General features: G+C 33.1%; 1 protein-coding gene across 1 annotated transcript; it reads right to left on the bottom strand.

The window, feature by feature from the left end:
* Positions 1–4,245: 4,245 nt before the first annotated feature.
* On the bottom strand, positions 4,246–8,816 carry LOC126722335 (protein CHROMOSOME TRANSMISSION FIDELITY 7-like). The gene is made up of 6 exons (XM_050425486.1): positions 8,287–8,816; positions 7,053–7,317; positions 6,668–6,763; positions 6,326–6,394; positions 5,057–5,409; positions 4,246–4,684 (listed from the first exon to the last, which is right to left on the bottom strand). Exons 1-6 carry the CDS (start codon positions 8,445–8,447, stop codon positions 4,531–4,533), a joined length of 1,098 nt encoding a protein of 365 aa, XP_050281443.1. The 5' UTR covers positions 8,448–8,816; the 3' UTR covers positions 4,246–4,530.
* Positions 8,817–19,704: the final 10,888 nt, after the last annotated feature.

A 19,704-nucleotide genomic window follows, 5' to 3' on the forward strand; every position in this document is an offset into this window, starting at 1 on the left:
TCTCCTCAAATCATTGTCTTCTTTAATTCTTAATTTGATTCCCTTTATAGATTTTTAAATTTTCTCCTTTATATCTTCTTAAATTCTACCATTTCATTTTATTAAACCTTTCATCTACTTCCACCCTTTTTCCATCTCATTTTTCATATAAATTTCTTATTACTTCATTTCCAGCTCTCTCTCTCTCTCTCTCTCTCTCCAAGTTGTTCACAACAAAAATAGTCAATATTCTTGGTCTATCCTTTTTTTTTTTTATTATTGTTTCAATTACACTTTTTTTTTTTCATTAATGGTTCTTTTTGTTATTATATTGTTGATTTAATTGTCACATCACATTTATTTTTCTTTTTGGCAAATTTGTATCGATTTTATGCATATTTAGGTCTTTTGGTATTCTAATTCCCGATCACCTATTCTTTTTCTTTACCCCATTGGTTTGATTTGATTTGGGTTAATACTTAGTTGTTTCGTAAGTTAGAATTTTATTTTTTTAGTGATCCATTTGGATATTCAACTATGAGACTTTACTAAGTTTTGTTTATACTTTAATCCTTTTAGGTAGATAAATTTGTAATTTTTGAGGGAAGGTACTCTTAACAGGTGTATTAGGAGTACTTTATAGTGCCACTTATTCAAACAAAAGCAAAGATTAGTCAAACAAAAATAATTAGATGAGTGACGACACATAGCTTTTCCAATTGTAATATTAATATTATTAATATTATTATTATTATTATTATTATTATATAAGGATACATATAGAAACTTAAATATGAGATTTTGCCAATAATTGTTTATTTAATAATCTTATCGGATGGACAAATTTGTAGTTTCTGCAAAGAAAATAATCACAATAGATTATCAACAACAAATAATTTTCTTAATCAGTCCAATTAATCATTGTTAAGCGATGATTGATATACCATTTTATTTGTTTGCAAAGCATCTTCATATGGGTATGTTTTGATTCAATATATATTTATATATGAATGTATTGAGATAAGCAATGTATTCAAGAAAAGAAATATGATCAAACTTTGTATACTTCAAAAGAGATAGATTGGTTTGGGATTAAAGATAACATTAAAATAGAAGGCTACAATTTGAAGTTTTATGAATGATGGAAAAACTCTATTTTTCTCATTCCTTTCTAACTATCATGATTGAAAATTTTAATTCTCCCTATATTCTATTACTTGCAAATTGACTCATAATATGGGTAAATGAAAATTTTAATACAAAAAAGAAAGTAATATATATATATATATATATATATATATATATAAGGGACAAAGCTTGAAACCAAGCCCAACCTAGATGAAACTGGCTTAGGATGGAAGCCACATACAACTAAATTGTAGAGGTGGGTGGTCAAGGTCAACACTTTGATCCCTGGCAGCTACATAGGGGTAATTAAAGAAAGATGATCAATAAAGACGGCAATACATGAAAAGATTTATGGTAGGAAAAGAGAGATTCTTATTTGAGTCCTTCCTTGGGCTCGCCGAGGAACAATTGTTCTTCAGGAAAACGCCTCTCAATTTTACAATGGTCACTTTCTCTCTCTAACTCCCTCTTTCTCTTATCCCCCCCCCCCCCCTTCAGGGTAGATCTTCCTTCCTATATATAATTGTTTGGATTGCATCTCAGCCTTCTGCTTGGAAGGCTGTTGATCTTTCTCTAGATACTTGTCCCATTACTGCCTTGCTGGTAGAGGTAGAGTAGGCTAGAAGCTGTGGGAGCACTATTGAGGGGTCAATCTGCCATTAATGTGGCAAACTGAGTTGGTATAGTGCATTAAATGTGGAGATGATGGAAGCTCTATCTGGAAGTTTTCTCCTACCTTTGCTTGTACGTTACTACGATCCTCCTCAGCCTTCAACCTTATGTTCTTGGTGGCTTATCTCTAGTATTTCGAGAAGTATCTGTTCCTTGAGCTTCTTAGGCGGGTTGTCCTCCTCGATTTCCCTGACACAGTTGTCCTGACTGTTCTAAGCCTAGTTTGGTGAATAGTTAGGCCTAGTTACATCTCAGGTGTATCCTACTTGATGATTCCCTCTCTTCGGGCTTCCTCCTCTCACAATATATATAATTTTTTATTTATAGAGAACACAAAATTTCATTACTTAAAAAAGAAAAGAAAGCAATAAAACTTTGTTTATTTAACAAAAAATTATTGGATTATTGCCCTTCTTGGTTTGGACCCTTTGGTAAAGAGATATACAAACAAAGATCTTTTTTAATTAATAATTTAAAACATCTAAAATGAAATTCTCTTATGAAAAAAAAAACACTTTGTTACAAATGACTAATCCTGATATATGATTTTATGAATATTTTAAAAAATAAATTATCTATTATATTTTATTAAAAATAAAATATTCTTGTGCATTACATGAATTTACAACTAATTATGGTAAAAATGGTGACATACAGGTTGCGGTCAATTTCACTTGAATTCTATACCTTTTAGCCTGTAAGACGCCATGGGAATCTCCATAAAGCAGGTAGAGGACCAGCATATAGGGACATAGGATTGGAAATTGGGAGTCCTATATGCTCATTTTGTAGGGAAGCTAGCTAGGCAATAATTGCAAGTTTCTCTTTGGTCTCTAGTTGGTGTCCACTGACTAGTGGCTTGGGTATAGAATTAATCAACCCCAATGATTGGATGTCATATAAATTGTGACACTTAGAACTAAGTGACAAAAATTAAGTGAAGAGTGATGAGTGATAGTTTTTTAAAAACCAAACAGCTCCTAAGGTTGTCGCATCTCTCTCTCTCTCTCTCTCTGAGAGTAGCCGGAACAGGGTTCCAAACATTCAGTGGCTCTATCCAAGACTAAAAAAACTAGGACTTAATCAATTATCCCATGATTTTGAGGTCGAGTTACAACAATTTTTATCTTATATATTGAATATATGTATGTAAATCCTCCATATCACAATGTGTGAATTGACAAATATATAAAACTCACACAGTGTGAGAGTAAATATGCATCATATGATACACGAGATACTTTCTCGAATTACACAAAATGGTGTGTGATGAGGTGTGATTACTAAATTACTCATTTCTAATGTGCATCTGGTACTAATAAGCCAGAGTCCTGTAATATAACTCAAATTATGATAGAAATATTTCAGCATCATGCATCTTTGGACTACCGCTCTATTTGTTTCGACGATAATGTTTTCTATAAAATAAGTCATTTTCCAAAGAGTATTTTCTATAAAACTATCTCATTTTCCTATGTTTGATCGCAAAACCTTAAATGAGTTGAAAAACAATCTCCTAATTTCCCTTTTTTAGCTTATTGTGATATAGTTATCTTCCAAAAAAAAAAAAAAGTAAAAAATATTCTTTAAAAATAAACCATACTTTTTCTGTTGACTAAAGATAGTTTTCTTTTAATTTATTTTTTATGATACTATCAATCATTAAAAAACATGAAAAACTTTCTTTACACAATATTTTTCTTAATTTTTAAGTTGGATATATTGGCACATCAGCTATTAACGTAGGAGTTTTTTTTTTTTTTTTGGTTAAAGGGATATTATATATAACACTAAGAAGCCAAAATAGCTAGGTTCGCGGCTGTAATTAACGTAGGAGTTATGACTTCCCATTTGAAGTCAGAGATAGAGTCAAACCATTATTGGTGGTCAAGCGAAGAAATAGTAAACAAACACCAATTCACCTAAAAGAAGTATAATCAAGTTTGGTAGAGCTAACTTGTGCTGACAGTAATAGTTTAATTTATTACTATTAAGGAAAATTTATTAGGCCTCTCTTTAGGTCTTAAAACACAAATATTGTTGTTCTGAAAAGATATCCACATTTTTTTAAGGATGTCCACACTTACACTACAGAGTGTGCACAATAGTGTGCAAATAATTATTGTTTTTCTAAAAAAATGGTCCTATCTGCTTTATTTTTCTCTTTCATATTTATTTCCCCTCTCATTTGGGTTACCTTAGAGAGTTACAGATATCTTTTACTCCCCCCACCCCCCCCCCCCCCCCCCCCCCCAAAGAGAGCCCCACCCCAAAAAGAAAATTGCATGCATACAAAGGCCGGTTCATCATGAACAAAAAATCAACTTTTCTTTTGGTTATTGCTCAGGGAATTTAACTTGAGAGATGAAATGAAACCATGTAAATCCAGCAATCTACAAACGCTCACTTTTCTCACATGGAAATGCTAGGGGTACTACAATTTTACAATCTTTCTCACCCCAAAACTGAACTAGAACATGATACAATCTCTTTCTAACCAGATTATGGAAATTATAAAACTTTATACATGCAAAATTAGTCCCACTGATTGTCTAATTTAGTCTTATGATACAAACAATTAATAACACAGCAGATATGCATCTGCATGACTCAGCTGAACAGAGGTGGTAAATACTTCCATCAAATATTAGCAATAGTTTCCCTAAAAATTAATGCAAAAGCAAAAAAAGGTTTTGCAAAGCTTCCATTGAAGTAAACAACTTCATCAGGAGATGCTTAGTCTAGAAATTTTTAATTAACCATCTGTGAGTTTAGACTGTTGGTTTTGTACACCAAGAAAGATCCAGTGCTAAAATAATTGGATGCCAGTGCCTTTCCAGCTGAGGTTGGCTGAGAGAGTGCCAGTTGAGAGAGTTCAAGAACAGAACCCATGCAGAAACTCATCCTGCAATTAGCATAAAATAAGAGAACAGCCAAAATAAGACCAAAACACATTGGCAACTGATTAAGAAAAAGCAATCAGTTCAGTTTACTTCCAAGGGCTGCAAAAAGGTTTCATATTTGCATTGAAGAAAAAAATTATTGTGAAATGTTCCACTCCATTTCAAGAAACAAGTGATACACATTCATATTTGTTATTAAGATATCCAAGGTTTAAACAAGTCTTGATCTTCATTTAGCTGACATGATTTGGCTGTATGTGATAGAAATACTTGAAGATGCCATATATAATTCAGTTACTTTATCAAAAACCCCAGTGAAATAGAACACTTAGAGATGAAGTGTGTCAAATGACTCAAATTATAAAAAACCTTACCTCACAGCATCCAGTAATTGGCTAGCTATGTGCTTTCTTCTGTTAGAGGGAGTGACCCAAATAGCTCTAATGCCACAGACAGCAGGTACCCCTTCGTTTTCACAAATGATTGCTCCATTGAGATTCCCATCCAAAACCTCAGAACTATTAACAGAACGGGTTCTTTTCTTGACTTCCCTTTTAAAACTGATATCCCCAAATTGGAGGGAGGTTGAACTTTGTCTTGCCACTTCCTTGGCAGAAGTGCCCTCAGATCCCCCATTCGATGAGCATGAGCAAACTTTGAATGCTTGTTTTATTGGTTCTGCAAGTAGGCAACCTACAATCCTCTGGGAGGAAATAAACAGATACACCTGCCAACATGAGAAACAAAGCAAAGAACAGCAAGTCAACACCTCAATGCACTATCTTATACAAAAGAGGCATGACCCCTGATTCAAGCACTGTTCTTCCAAAAAAATTAGAAAATATAGCAAATGACTCTAAAATCTACAGATAGCATACCAGAACCCTCTATCTGGTGCAACTAGACCATAAGGAGGTTCATCTATTACAGCGGCAGAGTGGGGCTTTAAGGGGAGGTTTGGCCCAATCAATTGCAAGATGGAATTAGGTACATCCAAATAGAAGACAACTCAAAAGTGGTCACCAATTGTGTTATTTGAAAGTCTGTCATGCCTTGAAGAAAATGGATGCTGATCCAAGATATTATTAATTCATCAGATGACTGCCAGGAAGTTAGAATTAATCATACTCATCGGGAAGCAAATAGAGTAGCTTTGCTGTGTTAGAATTGGGTATTGTTATGGATAATTTCGGTCATGGGAAAACAGATTTCCTCCATCAGTAGGAAGAATTTTAGGAGAAGATGCTGGGGAACTATCATTTCCATATACTTTTGAGTCTAGATTATTGTTTTTCTGTTTCTAAGAAGGCAAAACTAAACACACACACACTCAACACACAAAGAAGATAATAAAGTTCAGTTCAAAATCCACACACATGTATGTATGAGAGAGAATTCAAGGATGAGAAACTTATGCAGACAGAACTGGAAGGAACCATAAAGCAATCATCATAGAAGTTGTAGTTTGTTGAACGTGAATTCATAAAATTGATGTTCTATTCTGGAATTATTGAAATCTGAGTGGAATCAAGTAAAATTTAACAAACAAATCAATAACAGTGAAAGATTCCTCTAGCAATTTCTTTCATTATAAGAGGAAATGAAACCTTATGAAACTATCAAGTAAAAGATAATGCCGATACCTTACAACTCTTATGGAAAATCCATCCACTTCCAAGATCAATCTCCATCATTTTTACCACTTCCTCCACCTGCCAGTACAATATTGTCCCAATTTATTACCGCAAAGCATTAACTCACAAGTCCCATTTACATACCAATTAATATAAACTAACAAATTTTCTTTTTTATTGGTAAATTACACATGCATCTAATGGATTCTAAATCAGCAACCTCACCCTCTACATATTCTTACGGGAAGAAAAAGTTCCATTTAAGCCAAAACTCATTAGTGTAGGCATAAGCTAACAATTACAAACCATCTTATTCATTAATTTCAAAGAAATCACAAATTAAACACAAACCTTGCTCCTATGTGCAGCAGGATCACAATCTAACACCAAAACGATTCGACCACCTTCAATTGAAGGCATAGGGACAACCCTTTCACTGCACCAACCCTATAAAAAAAATAAAAAATAAAAAACTCCAAGTTAGCAATATAAAAAATAAATCACTAAAAAATAGCAGTGCTAGAGAGAAAAATTTCAAAACTTTTTTCCCACAACTTGCCAAGGTAGCAAATTATGATTGGTGTAACACTATTTTCACATCGACCCATCATTGATAATACTTTTATTGTAAACCAATTATAAAATGTCACATCAACAGTTGTGGAAATATCATGAATTTTTTTGTCACTAGACTTAAAATCAAACAGCGAATCACATAGTTCTTAATGTAATATACCTTGAATGGAATCCCAAGGGTATAGTCTCTATGAAATCCCTTGTGAGCCTTCTCATCCTCTTCCTCTCCAGGAGCATACTTGACCCCACATGTTGAACATGTGTGTAAATTAAAATCAGACTGACCCAAATCCAAATGCAACTGTGCATAAGTTCTCTTCTTGTTCGTCTTAATTGCTCTTTCAGAACTCTTCGATTTCACTATTGAACACAAATTATCTGAATTGGGTTTCTTCACTAGTATGTCACCGATTGACCCTTTGTTACTGTACACCCAAAAAAGTGTCATAGAATATATAAATTCATCATTATTCTTCAAAACCCATGTGTGCAAACAAGTTGAAACACCCAAATGTTTAACTTAATTGATTATTGTTTAGATTCCCAGATAACAAAACAGTGTATTAAAGCCAATGAATATATAAAATTCATCATTATTCTTCAAGACCCATGCATGGAAACAAGTTGAAAAACCCAAATGTTGAACTTAATTGATTTATTTAGATTCCCAGATAACAAAACAGTTTATTAAAGCCAATGAATATATAAAATTCATCATTATTTTTCAAAACCCATGAATGCAAACAAGTTGATACACCCAAATGTATAACTTATTTGATTATTATTTAGATTCCCAGATAACAAAACAGTGTATTAAAGCCAATGAATATATCAAATTCATCATTATTCTTCAAAACCCATGTATGCAAACAAGTTGAAACACCTAAATGTATAACTTTTAATTGATTATTGTTTAGATTCCCAGATAACAAAACAGTGTATTAAAGCCAATGAATATATAAAATTCATCATTATTCTTCAAGACCCATGCATGCAAACAAGTTGAAACACCCAAATGTTGAACTTAATTGATTTATTTAGATTCCCAGATAACAAAACAGTGTATTAAAGCCAATGAATATATAAAATTCATCATTATTTTTCAAAACCCATGAATGCAAACAAGTTGATACACCCAAATGTTTAACTTAATTGGTTATTGTTTAGATTCCCAGATAACAAAACAGTGTATTAAAGCCAATGAATATATCAAATTCATCATTATTCTTCAAAACCCATGTATGCAAACAAGTTGAAACACCTAAATGTATAACTTTTAATTGATTATTGTTTAGATTCCCAGATAACAAAACAGTGTATTAAAGCTAAATAGAAGCAAAAATGAAGAGCCTAAGTTATAAGATCATTCAAAACCCATAAACAAAGAGCTTTACCTATCTGGGTTTTGAGCTCTGCGTGAGTAGGTGTTGAAGAATTGGTGCTGTTTGTTCTCCCAGATGGTGAGTTCGTCAAAAATGGGAGGTGGGTCTGGAGACTTGGGTGCTATAGAAGTAGAAATTGGGTTTTTGAAGAAAGTAGTGATCTTAGCTTGCATTGTTGTATGGCAATGTGTTTGGTTTTCTTGCCTAAATTTGCCGGAAAAGTATTTGCAGTGTTTGGTATTGCATGTAAAACCTATTTTCAGAAAACCCAACCACCACAATCACCACCGTAAACCCAGCCACCACCGGCAACTTGCAAGCACGAGAGTGAGTGAGGAGAGAAATTTTCTGAGGAGAGTGGAAATGGTTTGAAGGTAAATTGAATGTGTAAAATGATTTACGTATATCATCAAAATGGGTTGTTAGGGCCATGAAAGCAGAAAATTAAGCAAAGCAAATCAAATCAAAGAAGACCATCGGTCAAAAACTAATATTAAATAAATAAAGAAGATCGGCGAAAGAAACATTATTGTAGACTTGATCGATCGGTACTCCAGAACCTCGGGTGGGACCCGAAGATACGCATTATATTTATATATAAAAAAAAAATAGTGACTTTCATTTCGTTTCTGTTTTTTTCTTTTTCTTTTTCAAACAAAATTAGTACTTAAAAGAAATTGTTTTTTAAAGTATTGAATCAGTGACTGCATTCTGCTCTTTGGTTTTTGATTCCTTATCATGTATCCATTTTATGGTTCGTATTTTTTTTTTTTTGGATAAATAAATACAATATGTTGCTAACCCTGCAACTCGAACCATTTTCCCTCTAGATCCACAAGCACTTTGTAAATGGGGAGGTATCAATTCAGCTACAAGACCTTTAGCATTTTTATGGTTCGTATTAGACGTTAGATATTATAGATGGTTAAATATTCATTCACATTAATTTACATCAATTATTTTACACATATATCTATAATTGATGCGAGAATGTTCATATTTTAACACATAAAAAATGATGTAAAAAAAAAAAAAAAAAAAAAAAAAAAAAAAAAAAAAAAAAGAGAGGTGAAATTGTAGATGTGTAAATATCAAAACCCATTACAAATCTAAATGTGTATTCATTGTCCCATTATACACTCAAATCTAAGAAATCTAATCTTAACCTTGAAATGGAAGAAATTTTTATTTTAACATGGACTTTATTTTTTCATTTATATTTCCTGTACCGGAATTCCCAAAGAAAAAACAAGAGAAAAGAAATGAAAGTTAGGCAAATAATGTAAAAGTGATGATTATTATAGGAAAAAAAAGTAGTTACTATTTTAGCTAGCGTTTGTTCATAACACTTATTTAGCTAAAACTAAAAATTTTTTGTTAAAAATATTATAAATAAAGTTCAAAGGTAACTAAAATAGTATAATAGGATCCATAAAGAATATCAAAAAGTGCAATAATATTCATAAATAGTAAAAAAAATAAACTAAATAGTAGTAAAAATAATAACAAAAATAAGCTAAATAATAATAAAAAATAACTTTTTAAGTCAATACGAAACACGCACTTATTATATTTATTTAAAGAGGAAAAAAAAATTAACTATTTAATTTGCAGAAAGATGTCGTATGGTTGTGTAGAAACACTAAAAAAAGACATAGCAATAGCAATCACGTGAGAAAGAGTGAGTTTTGTGAAGAGTGGAAAGCGGAAAGCTTTGCTTTGTGTTTGTGTTTAGTTTTAGTGTTTTGAAGTGTTTGTGTTGTGTTGTGTTATGAGTTATGATTTTCTCTCTCTTCCATGATCCTCAATTATTTGAAGAACCATCTTTATTAATCTTTCTCAGACTCTCTTTTTTTCATTTTATTTCCCATTAAATACAAACCAGCGAAGACCAAAAACAAAACCAAACTCAACAAACAAAAACCTTATATGTTCTGATCGTTTTTTAACCTGAAAAAACATCAATTTTTACATTAATTTAACAAAACAAAAACAAAAAACGTTTTTTTTTGTTTTTGTTTTTTTGTTTGATGTTTCTTAAAGAAAAGAAAAAAATGGTGGCGGCTAACCGTGAAATGGTTGTGTTTTGCTTCGACACTCTCGTCTCTCACTACAACAGCGAAAATGCTTCTCCTACGATAGAGGGTTTATATGAAAGTTGCAACATCCGAATATATATATATATATATATATATATATATAAAATAAAAAAATAAAAACTGAAGTATCTATACTATTATTTAGGGGTTTTCCTTATTTGGATTCCTCATTTTTTTGTTTCAAAAATGTCTCTACATCCCTATGTTTAAGTAGAGACAAAATTAAAGGACAATTAAGTAAAAATACTACTTTAACTTCCACTAAAACATTGCCTAAAAAATAGAGCAACTCTCCTGCTATTTTCAAATTACTTTATTAACTTATAAATTAGATTTTCAAAATAAAACGCACGAAACGTGTGTGATAAGGCTAGTAGCATTTAATGTTGTTAAACTTATGTTGCTCCAACTCATCTATCACGTCATTGGCCACATGATTATTTTTTTCTTAGTTATTTTTTATTTCTAATTTTTTATAATATTAAATATATAAATAGATTGACCCAATATATATATATATATATATATATTGACTTTAAACATATATTTTTAGCTGTTTTAACTTTACATATGACTTTTTCTTTACCCCCTCTCTCTCTCTCTCTCTCTCTCTCTCTCTCTCTCTCTCTCTCTCTCTCTCTCTATATATATATATATATATATATATACACACAATAAAATCAACAAAGAATCAAAAACCAAAAACAATGTCTATACATATCTATTTATATTATATTTTATAATATAATAATGGAAGTTTGCAATAAATTTTTGTGTTACATCACTAGAATCCTTTCTTTTCTCTTCTTTTTTTGTAATTTTTTACTTTATTCAACATTTCATCATCTTCAACTCCTGGCTTTTTAATTCAACCATTCATCTCCTCAAATCATTGTCTTCTTTAATTCTTAATTTGATTCCCTTTATAGATTTTTAGATTTTCTCTTTTATATCTTCTTAAATTCTACCGTTTCATTTTGTTAAACCTTTCATCTACTCCACCCTTCCTCTTCCATGTCATTTTTCATATAAATTTCTTATTACTTCATTTCCAGCTTTCTCTCGTATTCCTTCCAAGTTGTTCACGACAAAAATAGTCAATATTCTTGGTTTCTCTCCAATTTTTTTTTTTTTGTGGATTTTTTTTTTGTTTCAACTACACTTTTTTTTTTCACTAATGGTTCTTTTTGTTATTATATTGTTGATTTAATTGTCACATCACATTTGTTTCTCTTTTTGGAAAATTTGTATCGATTATATGCAAATTTAGGTCTTTCGGTATTTCCTGATCACCTATTCTTTTTCTTAATCCAATTAGTTTGACTTGATTTGGGTTAATACTTAGTTGTTTTGTAAGTTAGGGTTTGATTTTTTTAGTGATCCATTTGGATATTCAACTATGAGACTTTACTAAGTTTTGTTTATACTTTAATCCTTTTGGGTAGATAAATTTGTAATTTTTGAGAGAAGGTACTCTTAATAGGTGTATTAGAAGTACTTTATAGTGCCACTTATTTAGACAAAAGCAAAGGTTAGTCAAACCAAAATAATTAGATGAGTGACAACACATAGCTTTTCCAATTGTAATATTATTATTATTATTATATAAGGATACATATAGAAACTTAATTATGAGATTTTGCTAATAATTGTTTATTTAATAATCTTATTGGATGGACGAATTTGTAGTTTCTGTAAAGAAAATAATCTCAATAGATTATCAACAACAAATTGTTTTCTTAATCAGTCCAATTAATCATTGTTAAGTGATGATTGATATGCCATTTTATTTGTTTGCAAAGCATCTTCATATGGATATGTTTTGATTCGGTATATATTTATAAATATATTGAGATAAGCAATGTATTCAAGAAAAGAAATATGATCAAACTTTGTATACTTCAAAAGAGATAGATTGGTTTGGGATTAAAGATAACATTAAAATAGAAGGCTACAATTTGAAGTTTTATGAATGATGGAAATACTCTATTTTTCTCATTCATTTTTAACTATCATGATTGAAAAATTTAATTCTCCCTATATTCTACTACTAGCGAATTGACTCATAATATGGGTAAATGAAAATTTCAATACAAAAAAGAAAGTAATATATATAAGGGGCAAAGCTTGAAACCAAGCCCAACCCAAATGAGACTGCCTTAAGATGGAAGCCCTATACAACTAAATTGTAGAGGTGGGTGGTCAATGTCAACACTTTCATCCCTGGCAGCTACATAGGGGTAATTAAAGAAAGATGATCAATAAAGACAACAATACATGAGAAGATTTATGGTAGGAAAAGAGAGATTCTTATTTAAGTCATTCCTTGGGCTAGTCAAGAAACACTTGTTCTTTAGGAAAACGCCTCTCGATTTTACAATGTTCACTTTCTCTCTCTAACTCCCTATTTCTTTAATCCCCCCTTCAATGTGGATCTTCCTTCCTATATATAGTTGTTTGGATTGCATCTCAGCCTTCCACTTGGAAGGCTGTTGATCTTTCTCTAAATACTTGTCCCATTACTACCTTGCTGGTAGTGGTAGAGGGGACTACAAGCTGTGGGGGCACTGTTGAGAGGTCAATTTGCCATTAATGTGGCAAACTGAGTTGGTATAGTGCATTAAATATGGAGGTGATGGAAGCTCTATCTGAAAGTTTCCTCCTACCTTTGCTTGTACGTCACTACAATCCTCCTCAACCTTCAACCTTATGGTCTTGGTGGCTTATCTCTAGTATTTTGAGAAGTATTTGTTTCTCAAGCTTCTCGGGCAGGTTGTCCTCCTCGATTTCCCTGACATGGCTATCTTGACTATTCTGGGCCTGGTTTGGCGAATAGTTAGGCCTAGTTTCACCTCAGGTGTATCCTACTTGATGATTCCCTCTCTTCGGGCTTCCTTCTCCCACAATATATATAATTTTTTATTTATAGAGAACACAAAATTTCATTACTTAAAAAAGAAAACAAAGCAATAAAACATTGTTTATTTAACAAAAATTTATTAGATTATTGCCCTTCTTGGTTTGGACCCTTTGGTAAAGGGATATATAAACAAAGATCATTTTTTAATTAATAATTTAATATGTCTAAAATGAAATTTTCTTATGAAAAAAAAACCACTTTGTTACAAATGATTAATCCTAATATATGATTTTATGAATATTTAAAAAAATAAATTATCAATTATAATTGTAGGGTCGGTTTTTGGGGCCTAGGCCCAGCAAGTAAGTGGTTCTGGCCCAAAGGACCATAGACAATGAATTTGTAGAGAGCAGGTTACAAAACTAGGGCTGGACGAAGTGAACGTTAATTGTATGCCATGCAGTAGTCTAAATGTAAGACTATCTCCTTTATGTCCACAGAATACTCGGTCCGAGGGGACATATAGGTGCACCTCTTGTTATGATTAAAGACTACAACATTCCTCTCTCTCTCTCTCTCCTTTCTCTTCTCAAATTTCCGATCCCTTCTTCATGGGGATTTCCTTCTCTTATATAGCCTCCTTAAATTGATAAGAGCCTTACACTTGTTAACCATCTGGACCTTCACTTGAGTGCCTGTCCCATCGGACATCCACCTTATCTTTCTGTGAGTTGTATTGGCTAATGTAACACTATTCGCCTGTCTTCTCCACATTAATGCGGCTGGAAAAGTAGCTTCCTTGCATTTAATGCGGCAGTTATGGTTTCCCCCTGAACGTCTTACATTTTCTTCCTTCTTCCTGCTTTGTGAGGCTCATCCTACTACCCACATTTGTTTGGGATGATTCTTCACTGTGGATGGGGCGCACATTGGGCCCGTATTTGGTGTGTCCGAGAAGACATTCCTCCTCGGACATCTTTTTAAATAAGTTGGGTTCAACAGGGTTGGGCTGGAAGTCTTTTGGTCCCCCTTTTCTCTTTTGGTCATAGCTGGACTCCATGCGGGGCCTAAGGCCCATTGTTGACTTGGGAATTTTACCTCTACAATAATTTATTAAAAAAATAAAATATTCTTGTGCAATGCATGAATTTACAACTAATTATGATAAAAATGGTGACATACAAGTTGCGGTCAATTTCACTTGAATTCTATACCTTTTAGGCGGTTAGAGCATTCTCATCAAGAATGCTAAATATTTTAGCATTTACCACTTCAAAATCCTACTTTATCAATTTTAACACACCATTTTACAATCCACCAAATATTAAACATTCTATTTTTTTTGCAACTTCATTTAAATAATATTATTTTTATTTTACCACTTTCTCTCTCTTTCCACCACTTTCTTCTCAACGGCTAGCCATTGACAGCCACCACCACCATAAACCATTAACATTCCACAGCAAACCCAGACCCATGGCCAACCCACTGCCACCACAATCAGCATCCATCCAAAAATCAACCCCATAGCCAAAAAAAAAAAAAAAAAAAAAAAAAAAAAAAAAAAACAACAACAACAACAAAAACTAAACTAAACTTGAGAGAGAGAAGCCTCACCGTGAGAGGAAGAGAGGGAGGCGAAGGATAGAGAAACCCATCGAACCCAAGACCCACACCTTAGCCACAACAACCCACCTCCACCACCACCCACCCACCTCCTTCTCAACCCCAACCAAAACCCACCACCCCGATCTCAACCCCAGCCAAAATCGTCGCCGAGCACCACTAATACCCACCAAACATTACAGCCACAGCTCCGGTCACAACAAGAAACCACCACCACAAGAACCACAAAAAACTGCCAAAAGAACCATAAGACACCGGCCACAACAACCACAAGAAAACACACAACACACCGATCTCCATGTCAATCTCCTCCATGCCGTTCTCCTCGCCACCAAGCCGATCTCAGACGTACAATCTTGTTGTGAAGGAGTGAGGAAGTGAGAGAGAGAGAAAAAGAGAGAGGGAGTGAGGAAATGAGAGAGATGTAGGAGACAGAGAGTTAGAGAGAGAGAATAAATAAATTAATAAAATATTATACAATACTATTACAGTGCGCTCTCAAAAATGGGAATGCACTATAGCAATATTGCAAATTTTATAAAATTTACCAGGTTTGATGGAGTGGATTTTTGGGTTTAAGGTGCTAAAAAATAGCATTTATAGCATATGCAAGGCTTGATAAGAGCACTTATAGCAGTGGTGTTATATTAGTATATTGCTATATTTTAGCTCCTCAAACACCAAAATCATACTCCAGCAGTGGAGCTAAATCTATTTTTTTTAGCTCCATTGCTACAGTGCACATCTATAGATAGATGTGCATTGTTCATGAAAGCTAAAAAAAAAATTTATTTTATTCTTGCCGGTTGATTAAAATAATAAAAATTCTTTCTCTCTCTCTCTCTCTCTCTCTCTCTCTCTCTCTCTCTCTCTCTCTCTCTCTCTCTCCGACCCACGCCTCCGTTGGCCTCAACGTCACCGACCTAAGCCGACCCAAGCCCCAAGCTGTCGATCCACGCCTCCACCCAGTCCTCCATCTCAACACTCACCCAACCCCAAATCATGCTCCGCCGATCCACGTCTCCGACCCAACGCCTCCGCCTAGACCATTACTTTGGTTTTTTGTCGATTAGACCCACGCCTTCGCCCAATCCTCCATCTCAACGCTCACCCAACGCCGATCAGACCATTGCTTTGGTTTTCTGCCAATCAGACCCATCCACCTTAGACCCACTTCTCTTCCGTCGATCAGATCCACGCCGACACTATCCTCCTCACCGAAGCCAAGCTTTGTGATTGGTGATTTTTTATTTTGTTTGTAATTGGTGATTTTGTTTGGTCTGAGTTGAGGAAAAAGATTGGAGATTTCGGTTGGTGCTTTTTTTTTCCTGCTGTGGACTGGTGGTGGTGGTGGTGGTGGTTGTGACTGTGGTTGTGGTTGTGGCTGTGGCTGATGGTAGAGGTGTTGTGGTTGGTGCTGTGAATGTTTTTTGGATAGTAGGATATATTATTTTATTATAGAGAATATATATTATTTTATTGTGATATTTATATTATTTTATTATGTTAAAAATTAAAATAGTTCCACAACTGTAGTATGTGTATAGATAAAATAGATAAAATATCTTTTAATAAAGTTAAGAAATTAAATTTTTAGTTCCACAATTTTGCTTCAAGAATGCTCTTAGACGTCATGGGAATCTCCATAAAGCAGGTAGAGGACCAGCATATAGGGACCTAGGATTGGAAATTGGGAGCCCTATATGCTCAATTTGTAAGGAAGCTTTTTTTTTTTTTATGCGCATTTTGTAGGATGCTAGCTAGGCAATAAATGCAAGTTTCTCTTTTTGGTCTGTAGTTGGTGTCCACTGCCTAGTGGCTTGGGTATAGAATTAATCAACCCCAATGATTGGATGTCATATAAATTGTGACACTTAAGGAACCAATGTGATATCTTTTTTTTTTTTTTTTTTTTTTTTTTTGGGGACTGCCGTGCAAGTTTCTCCAAGGAATTTGCTTCCACGCGAATGCTATTGCCATAGAAAACGCATTTTGCGTGTTAGGCAATGTACGGTGTTATCTAACTTGCCATGGGCTCGACTATCTGTCTATCACTGATAATAAAACTCTTTGGGAGGAGGTTGTGCCACGCACCAAATGATTCACTCGAGTGGTTTAAAAGAGGGAATCGTGGCTCCGTACATCATAGCATGGCAGCTATGTCTCTAGACTCCCACCAACAACCAATAAAGGAAACTCCTCTAGATTGGGCGTTAGATAATGTTTTTATTAGTGATGTTATTTGTATTTGATAAAAATATGTATAAGTAAAAAAGTATGTAAAAATATGTGTAATATTATTTAAAAATTGAAAACATGTATTTAAATATATGTATCAAACGGGTCCATACAAAGGAAATCCTTCTAGGTAGGGACCGTTTATTAATGTTATTCTAGTAACGTTGTTTATATTTTTTTGAAATACATGTGGTTGAAAAAGTGTGTGAAAATACATGTAATGTTGTTTAAAAATTGAAAACAGATGTTTAAACATATGTATCAAACGGGCCCGTAGTGTTTCAAGGGTGGAGCTTGTGTCTAATGGCCAGTGTCACTAGACACATTGTGATATGGACACGTGTTCAAGACAGGCCACTAGACACAAGCCATACCCATGTTTCAATGGCAATATTTAGATTTTAAATCAATTGATTTAAAACACCTTGATTCTAAATCCTTTGATTTACATTTTTTTTTTCTTTGGATCTTCTTATAAATGGAAGGATTTGAAATTTCATTGTTTGGATACCTATATTCAAATTTGAATTTGAATCAATAATTTTTTTTTAAATAATTTTTTTTTAAAACCTTTCATATTTTAATTTTAGTAGCATTTTTAATACATACATGTAGGGATAGATCAATTGACAAGATAATGACTAAATATCTTCTATTATAACAACTAAAGAAAATGTCTTACCAACTCTAGAGAGATAGGAAACCCAAAATACATGTGTTTCTTTCACAACATTCAAGATCTCAAACTATATTAGCATACCTAAAATATGTATTTTACACAACATCTAAAAGTACAAAGTAGCACTCGAAAATAGAACTAATGGGGACTAAGTGGAAGTTTTTTCTGGTCTTTCTTATCATCATCATTTGAAAGACTTTTCAAATACTTAAAGTCCTTTGCACAATAAAATACTTATATTTGAATTTGAATTTGAATCAATAAAATATTTTTTTTAAAACCTTTCGTATTTTAATTTTAGTAGCATTTTTAATCCATACAAGTAGGGAATGAAGAAGCCATTGATAGATCAATTGACAAGATGATGACTAAATATCTTCTATTATAACCAACTAAAAAAAATGTTTTACCAACTCTAGAGAGAGAGAAAACCCAAAATACATGGGTTTCTTTCACAACATTCAAGATCTCAAACTATATTAGCATACCCAAAATATGTATTTAACACAACATCTAAAAGAACAAACTAGCACTCGAAAATAGAACTAACGGGGACTAATTGGAAGTTGTATTTGGTCTTTCTTATCATCATCATTTGAAATACTTTTCAAATACTTAAAGTCCCTTGCACATTCATGCATTAGTTTCTCAACTATTTTAAATATTTCAAGCTAAGTGAGTCCAGAAACCCTTGAAACACTGCATGTATATCTTCACCAAAAGGTTATGGTTGCTCTTGATTTTTCTTTGCTATGAAGTGCTCAGAACCCGCTTTTGTATTTTTCTAAGGAGTAAAAAAAAGAAGCAATGAGTTAACTTAAATAAAATAATTTGGACAATAAAGCAATGGAAAAGGGAAAAAATCAAATAAAAGTTGGGCATTATGTAAGCATTGTATTAGTGATAAAATGTGAGTTTTACTTAGCTCAACTGGTAAAGTCATTGATGGTTGAATAAGAGATTTGAGATTTAATTTCTGCCTACACCAAAAACCGATTGGTGTCTTGGTCTGATGATAAAGAGCTATCATCAGAAGTGGACGCCATATGTTGAAACTCTCTTAAAAAAAAATATTAATGATAAAATTATGCTTAATTAATAGCCTAACAATCTATACCCACAACATAGTAAGCACATGAAAAAGACAAGTTCATATATAAGTGAGGGCATAATAGTTTTTTCATTAAAGTTATTTGGAGAAACTGACTTTCTTCAGTTTTAGCATATCAGCATACTAATCCTACCAGTAAACTGTGAAATATACCAAATTGCATCAACAAAACCATCAAACTGCACTAATCGAATGTAGAAGACTACAATGCATTTTGCTCAAGCTTCAAAAGTTATTTAAAAGATTTAAGATTATGAAACTTGACTGAATAATGAAAAAGTTAAACAAAATGAGTAATGCTATTTTCACCAGGTTTCTCACTTGTAAGATAATCCTCATTCAAGCAAAGTTTTCACTTTTGGAAATGAAATTCATGGGAAATGAGGGGAAAAAGTCTAAGCAATAGCACCCTATGATTTTTAAAAATGATAGAAATCAATACATTACATGCAATAGATAGAGTATGTTAATCCTGCAACCACTTCACAAGGTACAAGTCTGCATATATGTCCTCAATGTGAAAGATAAATCAATCCCTGAAATCACTTTGAGTAGGCCTTGTACCACAGCAGCCCAGTGAGCACCAATCCCAGAAATGAGCCAAAAATTTGCATTCCTCCACTACTCTTCTAATCCAATACCAGCCCATTTCACCTCTAGGATAGCGAGTGAGATAAGGCATATGGTTATGATAAGCGAGTAGACCAAGAAGGTCACACTTGGAGTTTGCACAATGACATGGCCAGAGAAAAGTGAGAGTGCATGGAGGAAACAATAGACAATGAGCCATGTAGATACCAACGTTAAGTTTAGCCAT

This window comes from Quercus robur, chromosome 4 (genome assembly GCF_932294415.1).
Source record: "Quercus robur chromosome 4, dhQueRobu3.1, whole genome shotgun sequence".
NCBI lineage: Eukaryota > Viridiplantae > Streptophyta > Magnoliopsida > Fagales > Fagaceae > Quercus > Quercus robur.

What these genes read in the sequence shown, in the direction of transcription:
- LOC126722335 (XM_050425486.1), bottom strand. Translation starts at nt 8,447, where the DNA reads ATGCAAGCTAAGATCACTACTTTCTTCAAAAACCCAATTTCTACTTCT. An exon ending in CCCTTGGGATTCCATTCAAG is followed by an intron (nt 6,764 to 7,052) that starts GTATATTACATT and finishes TTTTTTTTATAG; the next exon opens with GGTTGGTGCAGTGAAAGGGT. An exon ending in TTTTCCATAAGAGTTGTAAG is followed by an intron (nt 5,410 to 6,325) that starts GTATCGGCATTA and finishes TCATGTTGGCAG; the next exon opens with GTGTATCTGTTTATTTCCTC.